General features: G+C 37.3%; 1 protein-coding gene across 1 annotated transcript in view; it reads left to right on the forward strand.

Moving 5' to 3' along the window:
* The window catches only part of ADGRG2 (adhesion G protein-coupled receptor G2), a 58,546-nt gene that overhangs the window by 19,146 nt on the left and 16,394 nt on the right, over window positions 1-23,006 (forward strand). Inside the window, exons 4-15 of the mRNA XM_069002456.1 lie at window positions 10,943-10,984; window positions 12,255-12,296; window positions 13,816-13,848; window positions 14,775-14,816; window positions 15,929-15,976; window positions 16,552-16,619; window positions 18,198-18,271; window positions 19,096-19,135; window positions 19,256-19,290; window positions 20,639-20,721; window positions 21,348-21,408; window positions 21,913-22,601. Of these exons, the coding sequence (XP_068858557.1) occupies window positions 10,943-10,984; window positions 12,255-12,296; window positions 13,816-13,848; window positions 14,775-14,816; window positions 15,929-15,976; window positions 16,552-16,619; window positions 18,198-18,271; window positions 19,096-19,135; window positions 19,256-19,290; window positions 20,639-20,721; window positions 21,348-21,408; window positions 21,913-22,601 (1,257 nt within the window). The remainder of the gene's footprint in view (window positions 1-10,942; window positions 10,985-12,254; window positions 12,297-13,815; window positions 13,849-14,774; window positions 14,817-15,928; window positions 15,977-16,551; window positions 16,620-18,197; window positions 18,272-19,095; window positions 19,136-19,255; window positions 19,291-20,638; window positions 20,722-21,347; window positions 21,409-21,912; window positions 22,602-23,006) is intronic.

Raw genomic sequence — 23,006 nt, forward strand, 5'->3', positions numbered from 1 at the left:
TTTAAAGATTTTCAACTTGCTTCAACATTTTTGTCTATCAACCGTTAGTGTAATATGAGAGCAGGATGTCTGCAACTAAAACTCCTTGGAGTATTGGGGCTTGTATCAATTTCATCTTAAAATAGCTAATTTGCACATCTTCTGTTCAGGGAATAAATACAGAGGAAAGCATTGCTAGTTCTCATTCTGCATTCTCATTTGCTGGGCCAAAATTTCAGTGAGTGCAGCTTTCAGTGCTTCACTGGTGCATTACACCATATTCAGCAGCTAGGGTCTACATCTGCAAAAATTATAGGATGATCCAATTTCTTTATCAGTATCAGTAATGCGTCCTTTATTAAAATGACCAAATGGTTTCTCACACATTTCTCAAAATTCCCCTCTGCCCTGAAAAAGAACCACAAAAACATTTGAATCAAACCAAACCAAGATTTTATTTTTAGAGAAACTGAGTTCAAGCAAGAGAATAATTCTATTTTTAGCTTTTGCTATCATATCTGTTGGCAAAAAAGACAAACTTGAATCCAGCTTTGATGGAATACAATATATACAATATATTATCCCCTAAGAGATTTTAATGTGACTACCTCAATTATTGTTTCCTTAAATTTTTATATAGCATCAGTGATTCAGTTTAACTGTGGCACCAGTCTTCATAATCTTTATCCTTAAAAAATGTACCTATCTATTTCATGCTGATTCAAAAATATCTTTTATTTGCATTATCTTATAACCACTGCCTGACTGGACCAGATTCAAAGTGCCTTGGTAAGGGCAGTAAAATAAGGTGATCAGATTTCTTTTTCTGGGAGAGAAAGAAATTTGTCCAACAAACCAGGACTCATGGAGAATGCTGCCAGCACTGGTTTGTAATGAATGAAATGTTTTTGCTGTCCCTGATGCTGTAGTTCGGAGAGCATCACCTTTGATGGATTGTGACTTGGGAAAGGAGCTGAAGAAAGAATGTCTTTCTTTTACTCCTATGTCGCTGTGCTTGAAGGAGCACAGTCCTAAGGCTGAAAGGGGGAACATTCTGGCTACCAGACATAAGTTTGGTACAAAGAAAGTCTGAGAGAGGTATGTCTGGATGGTGGGGAAAATCTTGGTCACAGTGGAGGATCTGATTGTCTTCTACTGATGCACAGAAAGCACAACCTCCTTGTTTTCTGTTCCAGCAATTTCTGCCCTGAATATAGAGCATCCTTGAACATCACAGGACAGCTTGATCAGGAAATGCCCAGCTCCAGCCCCAAGTGATTAATGGGTTTAGAATTCACGATTTAGTGGCTTGTGGAATCTCTAGTGAGTGTGAAAGATGCGTGGTTTCCAAAGCTCTGTTGCTTAGCCAAACTGACTAAGCAGTAACTATGCTAACAGGGTTTGTTTCAGTGCAGAGACCATCTCTACTGCCAAATATAAGTTATCTCCTCTAGATAACTGGGGGCATTAACAGCTTTTCAAAGAGAAGCTTACTGGAACTCTTTTACAGTTTATTTGCCTCTCTTCACTAATAGATGCATTTTAGCTGATTATCCCCCCCCCCCCCCCCCAAGCTATGCTGTGAAAAGCATATATTTAGCAAATACCTGTCCAATAGATAACAAAGCTTTTACAGTAGGAATATCTAAGAGTCCATGTCAGGTGATTTTAACTGATGTTGCTACTACTCTTACAATCTGATTTCTTTCAGTGAGTTCCTCCAAACTCCTGTGTAAAAATCACCTGATTTGGGAAGTTTCTCTGGTTTTTTGTTAAAACAGAAGAACTTTGAGTAGTAAGTCTGCAGAAGGATATAATTTTACATCCGCAATGAACATGACTGGCAAAGGGCAAAAGTTTAGGAAAGTCCTAAACTTTGTAGGCACAAAAGGTGAAAAGGAAGTGGTTCATTAGAGTCATAATTGTGCCGGAGGACAAGTTTCAGAATTTTTTTTATGACATGGTTGGCATTTTGTGCCTACGTAAAACAATTATTTGTAAAATGTTCTATCAAAGGCTACTGTAATTTTTGTGATTTCTTCTTTGCTTAACCACTCAAAGTCTTTGTGCAGTGTAAGCCATTGTCTAATTGGTGTCTCATAGGCAGTGATCCACTCCATTAATAGGTCTAGGTTTACTTAGCATCACTTTTCCTGCCTTTCTGTTTATTGACTCTTTTGATTCGTTTACTTTAGTTTTTATAATTTATTTTCATGAATATTTTTCAAATTACCAAAAATTTATTTAATTTTTTTCTTAACAGTTTGAGGTCTAATAAGGATCAAAATCCTGACTCTGGTGAGATTCACACACATGCTTAGCATTTAAAGGTATGCTTAATTTTAACCAAGTAGCTCACTCCCCAGAAGTGGCTGGGATTACCTTTGCAGTAGCTGTGTGTTTTATGCATCTGAAATATGCAAGAAAGGACATATCTGACTGCTTCCCACTTTGGGATGAAGCTGCTCACATTTCTTGGACTAATGGTTCTCAATAGTGAACCTTTAGATCTGAGTTAAAGATGAAACTTGCTCCTTCCAGTGACAGAGTCTTCTGGTTCTCCTTCTTGATGTGGCCACTGCACACTGAGCAGGTGTAAATACAGCAGGCAGGGCCAGACAGGGAAGGAGGTCACACACTTGGTGCGTTACTGGCCTTCCACGTACATTCTTCATGTTCCTTTGATAATTCCCCTCTTGGTGAGAGAGAAGCAGCATAACGGCTGTGATATGGAGAGAAGAGTGCCACAAGTTGAATGTGTCTCACTTTACAGATAACCTCCTGGTATTTAAAAATATGTAATTGAAGAAAGATGTGCTCACCCTTCCAAATTCTAACCTTGGAAAATTTCTTTATCTTGTTCCTTAATTAATGATTCCTTTGTAGCAACATACTTTAATGTGGACAATATGAATGATACCACTATTGTCTCTATATAATCCAAGTAAAGAGTCTACTAAATAATCTAAAGTTTGGAGTGATTTAAGAGAACAAACACACAAGAAAATAAATGAGGCTAAAGTGCTAAATGCTTGAAAAGAAACTTGAATCATCTATGAGTACCAGCTCTTCAGTTGTCATTTTCACATGTAATACTTTCAAGTTGCCTTTAATAGTAACTTCACTGTGAAATGTACTGTTTAAACATTAATCATTCAGTTATACATTAAACAGTAACTTTCTTAATCCAAATAGAAATATCCAAACTGTTACACTGTGCATTTATGCAAGGAGCACAGATATGATGGGACATCTGTAGCAAATTTCAATGAATAAATACAATAGATGATTTGGGGCATAAATAGGATCACTGATCATAAAGCACTGCCATCTCATTTATGATATTGGTGCTCTAACTTTTAGCCTGTTGCTTTCTGCTGCTTTGTATCCTAATTGAAATTTAGTGAGTATATTGTGGCATTTATGATTTTTCTAAACTGTCCTGTCCAACCTTCAAGATTAAGATGTTGTCCTCTCTTTTTCATGTACTCTTTTGACTCAATATTGCTAAGCCTGCTGCTGGTGTTGCTGGAGGGCGTTTCCACGCTTCTGAGCACAGAGCAATTTAATGCTGATGGGAGAAATGGGGAGTGACCAGTGCTCAGTGTGACTGTTTTACCTCTGCATTCTCAAGGAAGAGGAAAACTTCAGTTTGGGCTTTTGTTCCAGTTGCAGATGTGGGCGGTGGAAGGATTGTTTTAGGCTCGTGTAATCCCATTTAAAGATTTCCCAACTGTGTGCCCATCTGATGACAGGATCACCTTTCCTGGAAGGGAGGGTGAAGTCCCAAGGCTTTACATCCTTAGGGAGAAAGTGGAAATGTAGTTATCACTCATCCGGTCTGCACCCCAGCCTGCTAGGTACCAAACCTTGGGCTGTATTATTATGCTTACTGAGTGGATCATGAAAGCAGAAGATGAAAAAGGAAATTATTTACCCCAATGCAATTTTTTTTTCTAAAACTGTAAGGACAGAATACTAAAGAAACCTCTAGAAGCTCTTGAAGGAAGTGTGATGTGAAAAAAATACCTAGCTCTGGAGTGCCTTTTTGATGAGTCAAGTGGCACTTTACTTTGTACCTATTAACAGAACGCATGTTTGACCTTCCCTTTCTTTGCTCTTGTTCCCTCCCTCTTCTGTGATACCAAACAAAGTGGCTTTTTGGTAATCAGCCATCCAGAGAAGTGGTAATTTGATTCACCTCAGTATCTAATGTACAGCTTTCCACAAACAGATAAAAACAATTTATAACCTAATTTCTTACAACCGGTATAACATCAAAGCTGAGTTAAAAATACTAAGCCTAAATTTTCTGTTAGGGATACTAAAAATGAACTGGCCAAAGTGACCGAGCCTGATGCGAACAAGCTCTGACATTTGTTTCTGTCTAATGGCCAGTGATAATTCATCCTTTCTTCCATGGTGCCACCACAGGGAGTCAGAGCAGATACAAGGTGTCACGAGGGGCACCAAAACATAAAACTAAGATTGCACTTAAGTTTTATCCTGTAAACTTATATACAATGTGCCTCAAAATCTACCTTACGTAGAAAATCAAGATAGGCTAATGTTTCCAGTGTGCAACTAACTAACAACTATTAACTTGTGGAGGATTTTTTTGTGTTATTGTTACAAATGCCTTGTGTGACCAGGTTCATTTTGGCAGAACGTTTATTCAGCTGAAAGGTTTGTCAAATGTTAAAGGGACCCAATCTCTTAATGGAAAATATGGATTTAATTTGAATAGGAGAATTGAATGTCATATTTTCAGTGCCTGTTTCTGCAAAAAAAAGGGTTTTAGAAGAGCACCATTTCAAAATTTTGCAGTGTGAGCTACTCAGTTTTGTTCATGAGCAAGTCTTGTGAAAAGTATTAATGCTGGGCATTTTCATTTCACTGAATGCAAATGGAGTGCAGTGGATGCTGCACAGTTCTGGTAACCGCTCTAATAAACAGGTAACTGTTGCCTGTAAAAATGTTTGGAAGAGGATGTGTATAGATTTAAAAATTGCAATGTGGAATTGACATTTTAAATGTTAAATGCTTGTAATTACATAACCCAGGAAATGATACTAGGTTTCTATTCGGAATTAAAAGACTGGCTTTGGCCTTTCTTGTGGGAATTTTTCATGCAAATCAATTCCACTGACTGAATGAGTTGAATTTTTGGTGAAAAAACTTTCAGCACTATAGGTGTGCTGTAATTTCTTATTTAGAAAATATAATTTTTATAAATTTCCTTGTATTTTATTTTTATTTTTAAGTCAAAACTGACCTTAGCAGTAAGTAACATACAGTTGTGGTTATCTCAACGTCATTCTGTGGTGACAGCTGAGTACTGTGGCTTGAGGAGACCAAATTACATAACCACCAAACTGTCCTTTGGGATTCTTCCATTTGCTGTTGATCTGTTTTGTGAAACCTGAACATAATCAAGACTACCTGTACTTTGAAAGAATGGTCTTCGGTGCTAATACAAACTGTTCTCATTTTTGGCATGTTTTTCAATTAAAATAAGTAAAATTTTAGTCACTTCATTCCATAAACCTCTCATCTAGGCCCTACATGTATAAGTTCATAAATGTATGTTTCTCTGCCAGGAATGTTGTGCTTCTATAGCTTGGCAGGGCTGTTGCTGCTCCTTGCATTCAGTGCCTGTTTGGTGTCTGGAGCTGACTAGAAAGCAGCTGCCCTTGCATTCTCTCACGTGTTTCCTGACACAGAGGCCAGCTGACACAGCCCTTCTCACTGTGCTGTCCCCTGCCCCTCCTCACCTATCACACAGGCTGGGCAGGGGGAGAGTCCATAGGGAGGCTCTAGTTCACTAAAGTTCAGACTGTTTTTCCGCTCCTAGGAAAGCCCAGTAGTGGCTTGCTCAGAGGATGCTTTCTGCAAAGGTTTAAAGGAGATCATGAAGTGTTAGGTAAAACAGCATTAGTCAGCAGCAGCAATGTTCCCCTGAGACAGGAGGACAAGAAACTGCCGACAGTAATGTCGTTCTTGCACGAAATTGTTATCAGCAGCCAGATTCCAGCTGCTTCTCATTTCTCCACCCTGCAAAAACTGAACTGCTTCTCACAGACCAGGTTGCCTGAAGACAGGTGAATCAGAAAGGGTGTTGCCTTTCCAAAAATTTTAAGGAAGACTGTACTGCTCCTAAGTTAGATTGAAGGTAGGGAGAAGAAAAGGATTTTTTTTTTCATTATCACAGTTGGAGATAGAACATTGTACACCTTCCATGCTTTAAGGGTTTTTTCTCTATCCTATGCCTGAGCTACTGAACAAATGGTGTACTCTGAGTGACAGTGCCTTTGGTGAAGGGACCAGAACCATCTGTCCCATCTTGACCACTGTGTTACAAATCCTCCTTCTGCCTTTCTTTCCCTTTGGCTGAATTGATTTTTCAACTCTGCTTTTCTTGGTGGAACAGCTTCAGCAGGACATGTGGAGACCATCTCATCCTAAAAGGTCCAGTAGCCTGAGAATTAAAAGCTGTCATGCTAAGGAATGCTGTAAACACGAGGCTGTTTTTTTAGACAAGGCCAGGTACTTGGGCTCTCTCAGAGCTATATTGGTTTGTGCACCTAACCTTAAGTACTGTTAATAGGTTTAGTCTCCTGACTGGAGCTGCTGAAGTTACACTGGTTCCCATTGTGAGACAAAGTCATTGGGAAATGAAGGTTATCACAATTTTTGCAGCTGTGGTATGGAGCTATAGTGAGAGTTGCTAAACAGGTTTCAAACCTGTGGAAGAGTTTCCTCTGCCTACACAGATGGGATTCCCAGGTCGTGGCTTAGCTAGCTATTTGTGTTGGAACAGTACAAAGTGACATGAAGACAGCAAGGGACTTGCTGCTTTTGTTTCTAATGATGCATGTTAGTAACAGAAACTGGTGCTTATCTCATTTAATCAAATTGCCTTTTCCCTCAGAAAAGAAACCAAACAGTTCTTGTGGGGGCCTATTCTATCTCCCTTGCAACAAAAGCAAAAAATAATACTGCATTTTGCCTATTTGATTACTGTTTGAGTCTTCAAGAATGTTTTCTATTAGAGAAAATGTAGCAAAGTATTATTATAATGTGTAATCCCCTGTTTTGGAATAGGATATGTTAGGTATATTGATTTGGTGATCCTAAACTAACAGTGTTGCAAATGAAAATCCATAGAGCAAATAAATGGAAGTTTCACACAGGTAAGGATTTTCATGCTCTTATCAATAGTAAACAACCTAAGGGCAATAAATTTTCTGTTAGCTTGTAACTAACACATCTTAAGTTACTTTACTTTCCTTTTTTACATGTCAACTTTAGGGATATTTTAGATTGAACCCTAATCCTTCTCCAAATAAACCCTATTCACTTTCTTTTCTTGTTCTTAAACACAGGGTTAACAAATAAGTTAATATATGTCTCTCCTCCTTCCTCCTTTCTGTATGCAATGATGATTTTGGTGAAAGGCTTGGTTAATGAACTTAATGCTGCACCTTGATAAATGACAAGTCTCATACTCATGGATAATTTCTAGCAACTGTAGGCATGCGACTATTGTACTGTAAGAGGAGTCGTGGTTAGACTGGTGTCCATAAAAAAATTGTCCCTCAGATTATGGATGCCATCATCAGTTGCTGCATTTTCCAGCTCCATATGCATGGCTCACGTTTAGCTTATTTTACTCCCTGTACTGCTGGATGTGTTATTAAAAACAGTTGGCATTTTTAGGGTTCACTGTCTTTTTCCTAATCTACAAAACTAAATATGTTAATGTACAGTTTTTGTACCTACCTCAGGGTACTACTTGTATCCACAAAAATTTGCAAGGCAAGTTGAAGGGGTATGGAGGATGCAAAAGGCAGCTTGTATACAACAAGACTGTCTACACTGAATCCAAAAGAATTTGTGAGAAAGATCTTAAAGTTAGATTCCCTGTACAGATTTCATTTTCAAGTGGGCAGAAGAAGCAGTGTGGTGGTATTTGCTCTGAGCTGCTGCATATTCAAGAAGTGGGTTCCTTTTGAGAATTTAATTTCCTCCAGAGCTATTTTTGGAGATGAGGGCTTTTGCACAAGGTCCTAACCACTGATTAGGACAGGACTGGTGACAGGTAAACTTTCGGAGATAGCATTCACTTTTTGTGGTAGGAAAGTCAGACTGCCCACCTGTGGAAGGGTGCTTCCTTCTCTAACCAGAATTTCACTCAATTATTTTTATTCACACCATTCTACCTTTAAAAGTATTTACTGTTTAAACAATACAGAATAATTTTATCTGGCTACTGCTTCAGTTCTGCATATTATTTAAGTTGGTATTGTATTTTAAGGGTCTTCCCCAAGCCTACACTAGGTGTTAAGAAAATAATTTTATGGTATCTGTAATTCCTAATCACTTTACAGTGTTAAAGTAACAGCACTTCTACGCAAGAGCTCTAGAATATATTCCTTACAGGAATATGTATTTTATCTGGACTTACAATATAGTGAGAAGTCCTAATTTTCCTGAAAATTGACCATAAAAACTAAGGTTATATCCAGATTTTCATGATCTATCAAGTTCATACAGTTCTAGATGTCAAAAAAAAGCAATTGTACTTCTCTGTAGGCAGAATCCTAGTTGTCTCAAATGAGATGTTTGATGTAACTTTGTCTTATCTTTACTGAAGGAGTTTAAGTTCAGTAGACTGGTATGTAAAAAGGTGTGAATTTTTACTTGTACCTTTTACTTAATGGATGTGTATTACTTTACTAAGAATATTGGTTCTCTCTCCCTCTTTCTTCTACATGAGAAAATTTCTACTCAGGATGCAAATTAACTAAAACTTACAATTGCATGGAAAACTCCTAAAAAATTGTAGTGCAATGAATCCAATTCCCATGTATTCATCCTACCATATTTCAGAGTTTCTGCTTTTAGCTTCATGCAGTGTATGATATTCAACAAAAATGAACTGACATTTTTCATCTTGTCAAGCTCTCATGTTGTCTCTGACTTCAGATCATTGGTCTCAGTATCCCAGCACTGGGGTAGCCAGGCAGCAATCTGCTTACCTGGCTGGCAGCTGTCATCTGTGTTCATCTCACACCTTGCTCAGGAGTAGGGACTGGGTAATTTCTGTCTCTTTTTTGATTTCTGTCATTTCCCTCTCCTGTTCTTGTGGCTGTCCTGCTGCAGAACAGGCTGCCTCTTCTGAGTTGAGAACATCACCTCAAGAGGATCTTCTTCTTCTTTCCGTGTGTCAACCTTCACTTCCATAGTTTCCCCTTGACTGTTATGGTTAGGGTTGTGTCTCTGATTTAGCTGCAGCATCCATTTGTTTGTCCTTACATCCAGAGGTCCTCTTGCCCCTTCCAGGGCATGGGACACAGGCCTGGTGGGCATATGCCAGGACCCAACACAAGACCAAAAGTCTCTGTCTTCAGTGTAAGCAAGACATCCTTCCAGTGGTCTGTCGGTTCACCAGAATTCCTTGCCTGTTTGGGTGTAAACTCCCATGCCATCAGAGGTGAATACTTCTCTAGGCAGCTGCCCAAATTCTCCCACACACCTTGCTACCCAGGAATTTGTTCCCTCAGAACACTTTCCTGTGTGTTGTCTCCAAGTGATTGGTTACTGGAGGTCCCACAGAGACTGGAGCTTGGATGACTGCATTCAGAGTCTGAGGATGGTCAGGTAGACTACAGGTGCAAGTGGACCACCACTGATGGAAGAAGGAAGGTGTCCAGTATCTGAGGGCATTAGCAGGGGTGGGGGTAGTCTACAGCAACCTAGACAACAATGAGGTCCCCAAGAATCTGGGTGATGTCCATTGTACATGGGCTTTGTGGCACAGTTCAGTATCCACCAGTGTGCCATGGCGGTGATGGACTGGCCAGGGAGCAAGGCATTACCTGTGGAGAAACTGTCCCACCAACTCCAGCAATTCAGAGAGAATCTCTCTTCTTCTGCTACCCTGTGGGCTTGAATCATGACTGTGCCTAGTGACCCACCAGGTTCAGTGACTTGAGAAGAGCTTTTCTTCCTCCTTGCCCAACAGACAGGGTCTCACCTATTCAAGATGTTGAAGTAGGTAACAGTGCCTTAAGTATAGGTGATGCTGTGTTGCCACTTGTTTTTAAGAGGCCCGGGGTGGTGTTTTGAGTGGTGACAGCATGCAGGCAACATTTGGAGTCATCTGCTGCTTTTTGTCCGCCGCAGGAAGCACATAGCACTTGCCTTGGTGGCAGGTTTGCTGCAGTGGTGTGATTTAATGGATCTGCTGGGCCTCCTCATTGATAGCCCAGACACCATCTTCTTTTCCAGGGAGGCTTTAGTCACTTGGCTCACTTGATGATGTCACATTTCACTTTCATGAGTATGATGGCTTCAATTGTAAGATCCACCCCTTGATCAAAAGCCCATCTGTGTCTTGCATCTCTCCCTGTGGACATGTTTCATGGGCCCATTGAGCTGGAAATAACTCACCTTTTCATCCCACCCCACGTCCACCTGAGCTGCTTCATTTCTGGCAGCCTGATCTTTCATTGTTTAGATGTTTTTTGGTGGTGCAGCTCTTGGATGTGTGTGTGTCTACATGATGTGCATGCACATCATGATGTGCATATACATGTTACATTTTTAGTTGTTGCTATTTTAGTCTGCTTCATCTTCCCTCAAGCAAATGTGCTGAATAGGTTTCTGAAGACACAGGCAATGGAAGAGAAGTGGAAAAGCTCATGGCCTAATCTGTATCTTCCATAAGTATAAAAAGATAATCTGAGTGGAAAACTGAACTCAAAAGAGTTCAACTTTCAGCTTTCAAAAAGTCTTGACAAATATTTCTTAATGGATGCAAAGTAGTTGTGCAAACTATTTTGAAGTGTGGTGAGTACCACATCTAAAATAGTTGTGTTTAAAAAAGTGTGTGTATGTGTATGCGTGTGTACAAATATATTTAAATCTTCTGCTCCTAAAAGATGATCTTATTTTGCAGTTGAAACTACTGCTATGCTGCCTGGCAGAAAACAAGTAACAGGTATGTTGGGGTTCTGTGGGATTTTACCCCATTGTTCTTCTATTTTAGAAAGTGTGTAGGAAGATTGCCACTGCTGTTACTTTGTAATTCATGGAGATAGTTAAGCATGTGCAAACATTTGCAAATTAATTTTCTGTATCATCCTTGTGGCTTATTAGCTAATTTTGTGGTGCAAATAGCATCAGTAATTTTCCAGAGAAAATGAAAATAAAGTCTCTGAGATGATTCTGATTCTCCCTTCATTACAGAAATTGTATTCACATTTCTCCTTTGGAAAGAAGCTATTGCTAGTTTTCAGTAAGGCAAGCAAAATAGTCTTACTAGAGCAAGGAATTAATTAGTGATTAGCATTTCAGAAACTCCTTGTTTACTATTTTTAATTTAAAAAATCTAGTTTTCTTCAGGGACTTTTGGTATATCTGATTTAAGTCTTCTGCAGCAGTAGAAAAGGCCTTACAGTACAATTAGTGTATTGTAAGCAACATTATAGGATGACTTTTGACCTTTGTGAGGTGTTGAAATAACTTAAGTATATTTTTTGAATAGTGCTTCATGTTTGCATCCAGCTGTTCTTTAGATTATATTTCTATGATAACTGTGACCTGTAACTTGACATGTCTCTGACAGTATTGAAAACCACTCAGTGACTGAAAGGGCCAACTTTAAAGTTGCTATGTGAATGAGATATCAAATTTCCTAAATTATTTTTGATCAAAATACTGACTGTAACAATATCAAAAATCTAATAGCTAGTGGTTGCTATATAAACAGTTGGCTGGTTCCTGTTGAGATCAGAGGTTCAAATTTGAAATGAATTAGGGGTTTTTTATCGCTCCTTTTCGCAGGATAGAAAAGAAAATACATATGAATGGAATAAATTTTAAGTGGCAAGTATCACTGTTATTGTAAAAAGTCTGAGAAGAGCTCTTCATACCCAGCTAGAGCCATCTTGTGTATGCTTGATTCCCATTCCCACAATTAGCAAGACACTCAGGATAAGCATGTAGCTTTCAGGCTGGTGTGGCACATATCTTGCACTGAATTATATTTGAGTGCATAAAAATTGTGATTTTTTTTTTTTAACCAGAGGTTGCTATATCTGCCTTTTTTGGCAACCTGGAAGTGTTGTTCTGAAAGAGCAGGTGTTGCCCTCTTCTGGTGAATGCAGTGAACTTCTGATAATATAAGAAAAGCCTGCTGGGGATGATCATGTATGTGTCTAGAACTTCATAATGTGGGTTTGTTTGTTTGTTTTTTTAACCTGAAACAGAATTTACAGATTCAGAAGAATCAGCTGCAACAACAGTTTCTGGTAAGAAAGTCAGGACTTTACTGATTTCTGCAATGTTTTTTATTTCCTCTTATGTAAATCTGCTTTTATCTGAGGTAATGCAGAAAGGTTGTAATGTAACAGAGTTCCAACACTAAAATGTTTTCATTTCAAATTAATTGTTTCATTCTACATTGTAATGAAATACCTTACCTTATAGGATCACTCATGGCTTGTGGCTGTGGTGCTTGGGGGTGAAGTTAGGTGCAAGTTGCTTGATCAGGAGCTTTTTGTTATCTGAACAGTGAAGAGTTTGCTGAGATGGCAGAGGAGGAAAACTGTAGTGAGAGCTCCTTTGCATCTCCTCCCACCCTGGCAGATGTTATTCATGCAGTAGATTACACTACACACACGCACACACACACAAGGCTCTGAAAACTTCTGGAACTGGAGGTGATAAGCATCATCTATGAAAGCATTTTAAAAAAATTCAGAATGAGACACACCAAAATAAGCTGTGTGAAAGCCAGTTGCTTTCTTGCTTAATGTATACTGACAAAGAGTGTTCTGGATAAAAGACACACAAGATCTTTTTGTTTTGCAGATGTAGTCACTCTTTGGGAATGGTTCATCTTTAACAACTGCATCACATTCAGTATTTGTGTAGTATATACAAGGCCAAGTAGATGAAACCAGCATTACTTTTCACTCTGATTGCTCATATTTTGGCTGCTTGTTAGTTGCCTTGGAAAATTCTTCTTCTGTTGTGAATCTGCTCTAGCCCATTTAAAAAAAGTTACTAAGTTGTCATATTGAAGTGATATAAAGTGGTCTTCTAACCACTTTCTATTCTTGTGTTGACACCTAAAATATTCTTACTAAGCACAGATATTTGTCTATTGTCTTAATTTTGTTTTAAATTTTTTTTCCTTTTGATGTTGCTGAAAAGAACTTTGAATCATTATTTTATTTATATATGTTTACTGACAAAAACAACTTTTTTGGAGAGACAGTTTGCCAAACCCAGTGTGTCATGTCTGCTTATGAATGCTGTGAGTTCCTGCAGGAAAAGGTCCTTGAGGTTAAGCAGCTATTGCAATTGGATATGCAAAATTTATCTGCATCTTCTGAAAGAATGAAACCAGTAAAAGGAGGACATTTGATTCCAAGCTGGTTGTATTCAGATACTCAGATTTTTGAAATAATGTAAACATTATTTCAATTATTAGTATTGAATAACGTGAACACTCTTAACAAGCTTTGAAGTTGTTCTTAAAATGAAATTTAGGTAAATAATATTCAGTTTCTGTTCAGCATTTTGCAGGCTTGATCTTTTTTCTCAAAAATTCATAAAAGTAGGATACTTTATTAATACAATTTTTACTTCTATCTCTTTTTTTTCCTAGAATTCTCTATTGTTACTTTTATCACATATCCAATTAATTCTTCAGGCAAGATGTTATTACTGTTTCTCTTATTTAGATTTTGTTGGATTTAGACTTCTAGGCTTTTTTCTGTTTTATTTTTATAGATTTTACTGTTATGAATTTTTCTATTTCAGATATGTCTTCAGAGGAGACTACACAAAGTACAGGTGAGAATTTGCATGAAGAGAGCAAGGTTTCAAGGGAGATGTTTGTTGCATTTGTGTTTGTTGCTTTTTTGTTGGGTTTTTTAGTAATTGGGGTTCGTTTATTCCAAATTATTTTCTTACATGATCTTAAAATTTGTATTTATCTGCAGTCTGTATTTTAAGTCTGTATGGTTAGGGCTCTGAGGTGCACTTAACTGAACTGTAAACCTTTCTTTTTCATTCAAAATATTGTATTGCTTACCAAAACTCAAACAGGGCAGATGTATTTTTTAGTACATATATAGGGGGTTTTGTATATCGATATAAAATGTTTTCTATGCTTTCTGATAACTATTTAAGTTATTTTACGGAACGAAAATGTACACCCCGTTCCGTAAATACATGACACTTACATGTTCTTGCAAAGAGTTGCCAGGCTGTATCAGAGAAGACTCAATCTGAAGAACTTGCTACCCCCTCCTTTCTTGATTTTCCCATTTGAAACAAGGAGTAGGTTTATTCCACATCAGTACAGATTCCTTCATGCCTGTATAGGAGCTGGACATCCTGCTATTCTTCGTTGTTAATTGAAAAACACATTTGTAGAACAAGATTGATCTTACACTGGATTGCTCATGTAGAATAGGATAAATGGGAACCACTGTAAAAGCACCCCTTTCTCCTCTGAGCAGTAGGGAGCCAGGAGTCGCTGGCTCAGATGGGGATATAAACATATAATTGGATGGATCTTACTCCAGTTGCTGGTTTTGCATTTCCCACACTGAAAGTAACTTCATTTTCTTGTAAATTGTCATGTATTTACACTTTTCCTGGAAACACAGAGTCTGAAATGGAAATAAGAATTTATTTTTGTGCCATGTGTTTTATAGTTTTTTGAAGTTAAAAAATGAAAACTTTAGACTTTCTTTTTATTTTTTTTTTAACAGAAGCACTTACAACCACTGATTATTACTCCACCACAACACCAGGTAGGTTTCATCTATCACCACGGATATGTTTTTGTGCTTCAAACACAAAACATCAAGTTTTGAGTTTTTAGGATCACTGACTCGTTAAATTTGCAAAAGACATCTAAGATCATCAAGTCCAACCATCAACTTTATTTTACTCTAAACTGCTGTCTGAAAAACTGGGTTTTTTTCTAATAATTTTAATATTGCCACTAGCTTACAGTCTGTACCTTCTGATGGCTTATTTATTGATGGTGATAAAATTGATGAAGCATCAAACTCTTACAGTCAAATGTTTGTACCACAGAGAAAGTGGAAAAAAAAATCCCTTCTCATTTGGTACTAAATAATGATAACAGCAGAAAAAACAGAATTTGTTTTTTTTCCATTAATGGGGGCCAATCCATCTACTTAAGTAAGGCAAGTCGTGCTGCCACTTTGTTTTAATGAACAAGTGTAGGAGTTTTGTCTTGGATGCAAATATCTTTCCAGTGCTTTATTTTTATATTATACAACAGAGCCATCTGTTTACAGTACCCTAATTTAGTATCAGTGTTATTTCTCGGCAGTGTAGGTAGTATTAAAAATATAGCAAATATGGAGCAGCCAAAAGCTTGTTGTAACTAAATGAAGGCATGCTCTACTAGATGAGAGTGTACATGGTTGCTGTCATCATAGTTTGAATTCCATCAGGTAGAACAGTTTTAGCTTCATGCTATCATATGGAGCCATAGTAGGATCCTCAGAAGCAGATAATGTGCTGCCTAGTGGTTGAATTCTGTGATATTTGAAGAGCTTATTAATTATATGCTAATTTCTATTTAAATTTTTTAAGAAGAAAAAGAATGAAGACCACTTGCATGTAAGTCTTCTGTCAAAACTGTTGCAGAAAATTATTCAAAATTATTAATCAAAGGCAGCATGAATACTTCTGAATACTAAGTCTTGGAAAATGTCATGGTAAGAGCTGTAAAGAGGTAAAGCCTAGACAGTATGTCAAATACTTCCACAAGATAAAGACATTTACATTTCAAACATTGGAATGATTGTAAATACATGTGTTAATATTGGATTTATGTTTAACTTTTTTACTCAGTGGTTGTTTGGTTTTTTTCCCGAAAAATCTATAGCAGGAGAAACCATTGTATGCAACGTAACACATGCCTGTAATTATTCAGGTTAGTGGTTTTCTTTTCCCGTTTTTTTAATAAAAATCTTGTCCAACTATTTTATGCTCTGAGTAATGAAGCAACATTTAGTTGCCATGTAAAAGCTAGGTCTGTAATAAATTTCCTTGTAAATTTAGAGAGATTTTATATGAATTCTAAAAGTATTAAACGGGGGAAGGTTAAGTAGTGTTTAGACTATTGTACTTTTGATCTTTGGTTTCTCATCAAAGGCACACAATTGCAGATAACAATTATAAAAATACCCCAAGAAACAAATATGCTATGGAGTTCTATTAATAGTAACCCACAGTGCAGTTTTTCTGTTTTGGGAATAGATTAACTAGAAGGAATTTAGGGACAGCCATCAAAATTAAATATATAGAAAATAATGGAGCTATTGGGCTAGTTTATTTGTTGAAATAGGTTATAAGATGGAAGAACAGTTGCACACTAGATAAGCTAGTGAAAGTATTCTTATTTCCCTCGTATCAAAGCACAAGACAGTAAAATCTTCAATTCTCAAAAAATTTTGCATCCTGTGTTTTAGCATTGATTTTCCTAAATTTTTTTACTTTTGCTTTTAGTGTTCTATGTGGGCAAGGTAAAGCTTCGGGCAAGTGAAGAAAATAATGCATCACTAAATGTAGAAATAGTAAGTATTCTTTCTTTTAAAACTTTATTGTGAGGAAGGTTGAAATGAGTTTTTTTGTCTACACTTAAAATACTGATACCTTAACATGATTCTTACTGTGTTTGCAGTACAAGATACTGTTTGCAGTGGGTGCAACAGCTGTTTTAAAAGCTGCTTTGCAGCTAGATTTTAAAATTCCAGCTAAGTTAACGTCCTACAGTGAGGACCTGTATTCTCTGCATGGCCACTGAAAGGAGGGGGAAGCTCTGGGTAATCTCAAGAATTTACCTTTAGGCACACAGGATCTTCCTTTGGAGATTAATTTAGGCACTTGCCTTTAGAAGATGAGCATCATTAGACGGCAACTATTTGGGTATAATTAAAGTTGGATTATATCCTGGAATAATTTATGTTGAGACTCTCATAAATAGTTCTATTTTTTTGTGTTTATTGTCAATTATGCTTTTGCATGATCATTCTGTGTTCTTTGTCTTGTGGTTACTGAGTTATTAATTTTGCAATAGGGTTATCTGACATGAGTGTGTCCATTTATACAACAGAAGAGAGTTTTGAGAGGACAGTGTCATGCACAGCAAGGACCATATAGATGATTCAGTATCAAGATAATACTATGAGGACAACAATGCTTAATTGTTACAGATGGAAACTGAGGGAAGGAAAAAAGAAGGACCTTGTATCTTTATCCTACACATCCCTGTCAGTCCTCAGTCTGAGATTTCACATGCCAGTCCCTGAAAGCATGAGAGTAGTCAACAACATATGCATGGAGAGCTACTGCACAGCTGCACACGGAGCATCGAGTTTGGGCAGGGATACGCCCCACCTCTACCTTATGTTGTGTTTCACTGGTGATAATGCCTACTGAAACTGTCCTAGCGTGGTAACGTTATGCCTACAGCTTCTGGAAAAACTGGTTTCCATGCCTTGAAACTCTTGCTTTTTAGAAGAGTATTTCTTAGGGGAAGTCAATACCACATGTTAGATGATGTTTTGCCTCATGGCACTTGCTGCTTGCACGAAATGTAAAAATAACCTGTAATGCTGGCAACCAGAAGAGCATAAGAATGCATATATAGAAAGGGCCCCTAGATAAACCTCAGTGCATCCCCAGACACTAATGCTAGATCATACTTATTTAGCTCAGTTCTGCCATGTCTTTTGTGCAGTTCTTGACTTCTCACTGACAGTATTCTGTCATCTGTTACTTACGTCTGTTATGGAGCTTGTCTCATTGTTGCACTTAGAGTTAGAAAATTCATTCAGTGTCTGGTCTAAGCTGTCTTTGTTGCAAACTAAGCCAAATTCCTCTTTTTCCAACATATGGCACGGTGAGTTCACTGTCCTCTTGCCCCTATCTTTCACAAATCAGATTTTGGGATTTGGTCTATACTAGAGCAACAGTTCCTTCCATAAGTTGTGACAACAATGTCATGGTAAATATTTGTTGCAGTGTATTCATGAGAAAATGTGCTTCTTATCTTTGTAATTTCAGCCTATTAAAATGTGTGAAATGAACAATTTTCTTTTAAGACTAAAAATTACTGGCTGTACTTAGTCGTGGGATCTTTTTTCTAACAGATTAATAACATAACCACCCACACTCAAGTCAGAAAATTAATTGAAATTCCAGCACATGCCCCACAAGAACTGAGGTAAGTAATTCTGAATAAGGATTGACATCTTTATTATATTTGAAAAAGATGAAGTAAGACCTTCCGTGTGTTGAGCAGATTTTGTGTTGTTCCTGCACATTAAAAGTTTCACAAGTTGTACGTTCTTGCTCCTTAACATAAAGTTAATATTTTTTAGAATACTTTTAGTTAGTTTATGTACCACTGGAGTTTCTTTTAAAAAATGGTACACCAAATGTTTGTTATAATTCAAGGATTCAGTCTATCTGGTAGGAAATTAAGAAGAGAACTTTCCTAGCTGCATGTTCTCCAATAAACATTCTTGAAGTCATAGCTATGACTTTATTTTGGTGAGTTTTTTCTTTCCCTGTCTTTATAAGAAGAGGTTTGAATGAGTGAATATTTCCCAAACTTGTCCTGAAAATCACAAAGATGTGATTTTTCAGGACAAATCTTGTTTGTGGAAGAAATGCATATTTTTTACTCATTCTGTTTCTGTGGCTTTGAATATAAATTTAGAATTCTATTCTAAGTAATGCTTGTCAAAATGCAGCATTAAGATTTATCTTTTGTTCTTTTAAATAACATTTACAGTGGGTTGGTGTTCAAATGTGATGACAGAGGTTTAAATTTAGTTTGTGTAGTGACTAATAAAAGTCAGCTCTTCAAATGTTTAATGCTTTGAAATGTGGTTTTACAGTATTAGAACTGGCCTGACTTTAAAAAAATCACTGATTAGCTGGATTTTTTTTTTTGTCTGTAATTTTTTTTTTTATTAAATTGTTGTAATTGTTTTTAGAAACATAACTAAAAATCCTCCCTAACAGTAACCTTTCATTTTAAAGCATTTCAGAGTTCAACAAAACCTTGCGAGCAATAAGTGAGGTAAGATTACTGATTGTTGTTACTGTTTGGAAAACTTTTTTCCAGCTTACTTCTGAAAATGCATCATTCCTGATTTCTCCTTATAAACCAATTTTTTTCTATTTTTGTTTGTCATTACAGTCCTCTGTTATGGAATGCAGTGCAGAAAACCAGAGGTTTGTTTCTAAATTTTTGAAGATCAAATATTTAAAAGCTCATATATTGTCTTGTGATCTGTGAAGTATGCATGGCTCTGTAACAGAAGAAAAAGACAAACTTTCTAGAAGTTCAGAAGTTCAAGAAACAGGCCGGAGAAATATATATAGGTTAACAAAGAAATTCTGGTTTCATTATTCTCCTGGCGTTCGTGATGTTGAAAAAACCATTTAGAGTTTGTTGGTTTCGTTTAACCCAAATGTATTTGCCGTACTTCTCATCAGTCTTCTGCTGAAGCACAGGCTTCCCTGTCATATTTCTTCTGCATCTTGCTATTAGCTGAGTCACCTAACTGGGAGCACCAGAATTACAGAACTTGTGAATGCAATGCAATCTTTGTGAGGGATTTGCTTGAGACTTCCCAAGTTGCTGTTCTTCAGCTTGAGCAACCAACCATCCTTGGGGTAGGGAAGCCTGAGGAAATAACCAGTTCAGAGTCTGGAAACCATGGGTTATCAGAATGGCAAAGCTGTTACGGAGAGGTGATCCTGGAAAGCCTGAAACAAAAATAAAATCTCTCAGTTTAATTGCTACTCACCATTAAATTGTCCTTTAAAATTATCAGCTTGGAAACACTGTATTCTAAAACAAAATGTGAAACTTTATTTCCCCAAATACTTGAATCTGGACTTTATCTTCCTGGATTAGGGTGAAAGAAAAGTCCAAAACACTCAAATAAAATAGACAGAAAGTATTCAGATCACACCCTCATGTCATATACTGGCAGTTGCTAGGGTAATCTTTTCATTATTATGTGCTGGAAGGAAGCCTTTTCATTCATCTCTGTGTTTGCATTTTCTGAACATGAAGAATTTTTACTGGAGGTTCACTAGTTTGGGCAGGGCTTCAAGCTGTCGAACTGGAGTCGTAAAGGTGGAGTTACATGGTTGAATGAGTCACTGAATTTCTCTCTAAAGTCAAGAAAGAATGCTGTCTTCCCCAGGTGGTGGAAGTTTCATAAACACTGGCATATTTACACTAGCAGTGGAGATTACATTATTATCTTTACAAAATTATCAACTCTTTAATGGCCAACATTGATTAGGGAGGACCCCATTTAAGAATCGCCATAGTAGAGGTAAGGGACAAGTGCCACAAACTGATGTATTATGCTTCTAATTAGCCTGGAATAGGGGTTTATGTGCATTAAAAATATGCCCAAATCTGACAGAGCCTAGGAAAAATGTGCTTTCACACTTAGCATTTGTGCTAGTGTGCTTTCACTTAGCATTTGATGTTCGTTTCATGTGTTGTAAAGAGGAGGCAGCTCTGTTTCTTGAGCCTTAAGCTTTTTTCTTCTTATTATAGTACACACTGCAATTTCATAATGAAGCCGGCTGAGAGAAAGAATATAAGCAGTTTAACAGACAAAGCAAAAATAAGCCAACTTGGTAAGTTGTGCTTTAAACACAATCTCATCACAATTTAATGTCTTTACATGTGGTCTTCAAGTAGCTAAGAAGTCAAGGTAGTTACTTACTTTTAGATCAAAATATTTTTGGTTTTGAGCAATATAAATACATAAAAATGCAGCCTTCTGATTTTTGGGGATATGTGTGTGATAGAAATAACTTACAAAAATATTTTGGTATAAAATACTGGGTTTAATAGAGCACACTTTGAAAGGATTAGCTGTAAAATAAGCTGAGAACATGTCTTGCTGAAATGACAATCTGAATTGAAAGGATTGTTAAGTAGCCAAATTTTCTTAGTGATGTTGTGAGAGGATGGAGTAGTGGCTCATACCATTTGTCTCTGTTTCAAAAGTGTTGCTGCTTTTTGGTTTGTTTAAAATTAAAAAAAAAGAGAACTCTGAACTTGTCAGGCATTGAACAAAAGTCTAGGGGTATGGCAATATTCTGACTGGTCAAGAGTTCTTTTGTTTTGCAAAACTAATTTCATAACAAACTTCAAAATAAATTATGTTGTTTAAAGACATAATACACACAGTTAAATATTCTACTTAATGATGTTAGCAGTTGTTATGCTTAAGGATAATGTTTCTTTGTCATCTCAGATCAATGCTGCTGTTCGTCACTGAAGTATTGTTCCTTGACTGCTGAAGAATTACAAATGTAGTAAGTATAAATACAAAATTTGACTTGCTAATTTCCTACATTTCCTAATACTTTGCTAGAGTAAACTTCCATGCTTTAGTGTAATAGGCAGAAACAAGAAAAAACACAAGAAAAAGCTGACCAGCGTTTTCCAGTGTAGCTCACTTCTGTTTCCTCCCTCTTTCCCTTTTTCCCTTCCCTCCCTTCTTGTCCCTTTTTTTTCCACTTTTTTCCCTGATGCATCTAGCTTTTGTGTTCAACAACAGCTCACCTTCAGAACAGGCAGCAAAGACAGTAGCAGTATTTATTTATGGACTTGCTAGTTAACAACTACAGCAAAATAGAATGTAAGAACCCTCTAAATATTAGAGCATGAAGCATCCAATCTGATTGGTTTTAAAATATACATTATTAGTATTATGTCCATATAATTCATATATATTCCTCTATTATAACTCATTTTCTTTAAAGTAGAAACAATGCTAAATTTAACATGGATTTTTTTAACCTTTTTTTCTTTTACAGTACTATACAAGTGCCACCTCATTCCATATGGGTTCCTTCCCCTCATTCTCTTTCTCTCCCTAAAAAGACTTTCCTCAAATCTAATTCTTTTATTCCCCCCACTATACTTTCTGCTAAACAAAGCCCCACAGTTAGACCACTGATCCCACCATTCACAGAAATTTATTTTTCTGGAACTCTCTCCACATCTCCCCTTACAAACCCTTTCTCTGAAACTTCTATGTCTTCCACCAGTGTTACCACTACACGTTCCTCTTCTGAATCTCCTACTCCACCTACCATGCCAACTGTTTCTTCCATAACTTCCAGTAAATCCATCACTGTTCCCATAGCTGCAACAGAATCTGTCACTAATGCTGCCTTCTCAATTAAATCTGATGCTGTACAACTTAACAAGACTTTTACAATACTTTCTCCTTCTGTAGGTTTCACTAAACATTCTGCACTTTCTTCTTCTGAGCCCCACAAACTTCCAATTAGAAATCGCCACTTTGAGGCTATAACCAAATCTGTTGCACAAATTCCTCCTGCTACAACCCAACTTATATCTGGTAGCAAAAATATTAGTACGGTACCTATTGTTCCCCTTACTCCTTTCACAATATCTTTGACCCCTACTGTTAGTCCTGTCAACCATTCTGTCTCAGCTTCTCGTCCTCATTCTACTGCTGATGGCCGTGGGACCCCAGGTAAATATGACAAATAAATAATTCTTTTTTTTGAATGCCATATTCTGGATTTGCTTTGAAACTTCATTAAACAACATTATATATATGAGAGGTGACCTTGCAATTATTGTGAATTGCTTTGGGTGGGGGTGTTGATCTGCTGAAGGGTAAGAAGGCTCTACAGAGGGATCTGGACAGGCTGGATCGATGAGCCAAGGCCAGTTGTATGAGAGGCTCAACGAGGCAAAGTGCAGGGTCCTGCACATGGGTCACAGAAACCCTAGGGAGCAGTCCAGGCTTGGGGAATAGTGTCTGGAAAGCTGCCCGAAGGAAAAGGACCTGGTAATTCTGGCTGACAGTGGCTGAATATGAGCCAGCGGTGCCCAGGTGGCCAAGAAGGCCAGTGGCACCTGGCCTGGATTAGCA

This window comes from Aphelocoma coerulescens, chromosome 1 (genome assembly GCF_041296385.1).
Source record: "Aphelocoma coerulescens isolate FSJ_1873_10779 chromosome 1, UR_Acoe_1.0, whole genome shotgun sequence".
Classification (NCBI taxonomy): Eukaryota; Metazoa; Chordata; class Aves; order Passeriformes; family Corvidae; genus Aphelocoma; species Aphelocoma coerulescens.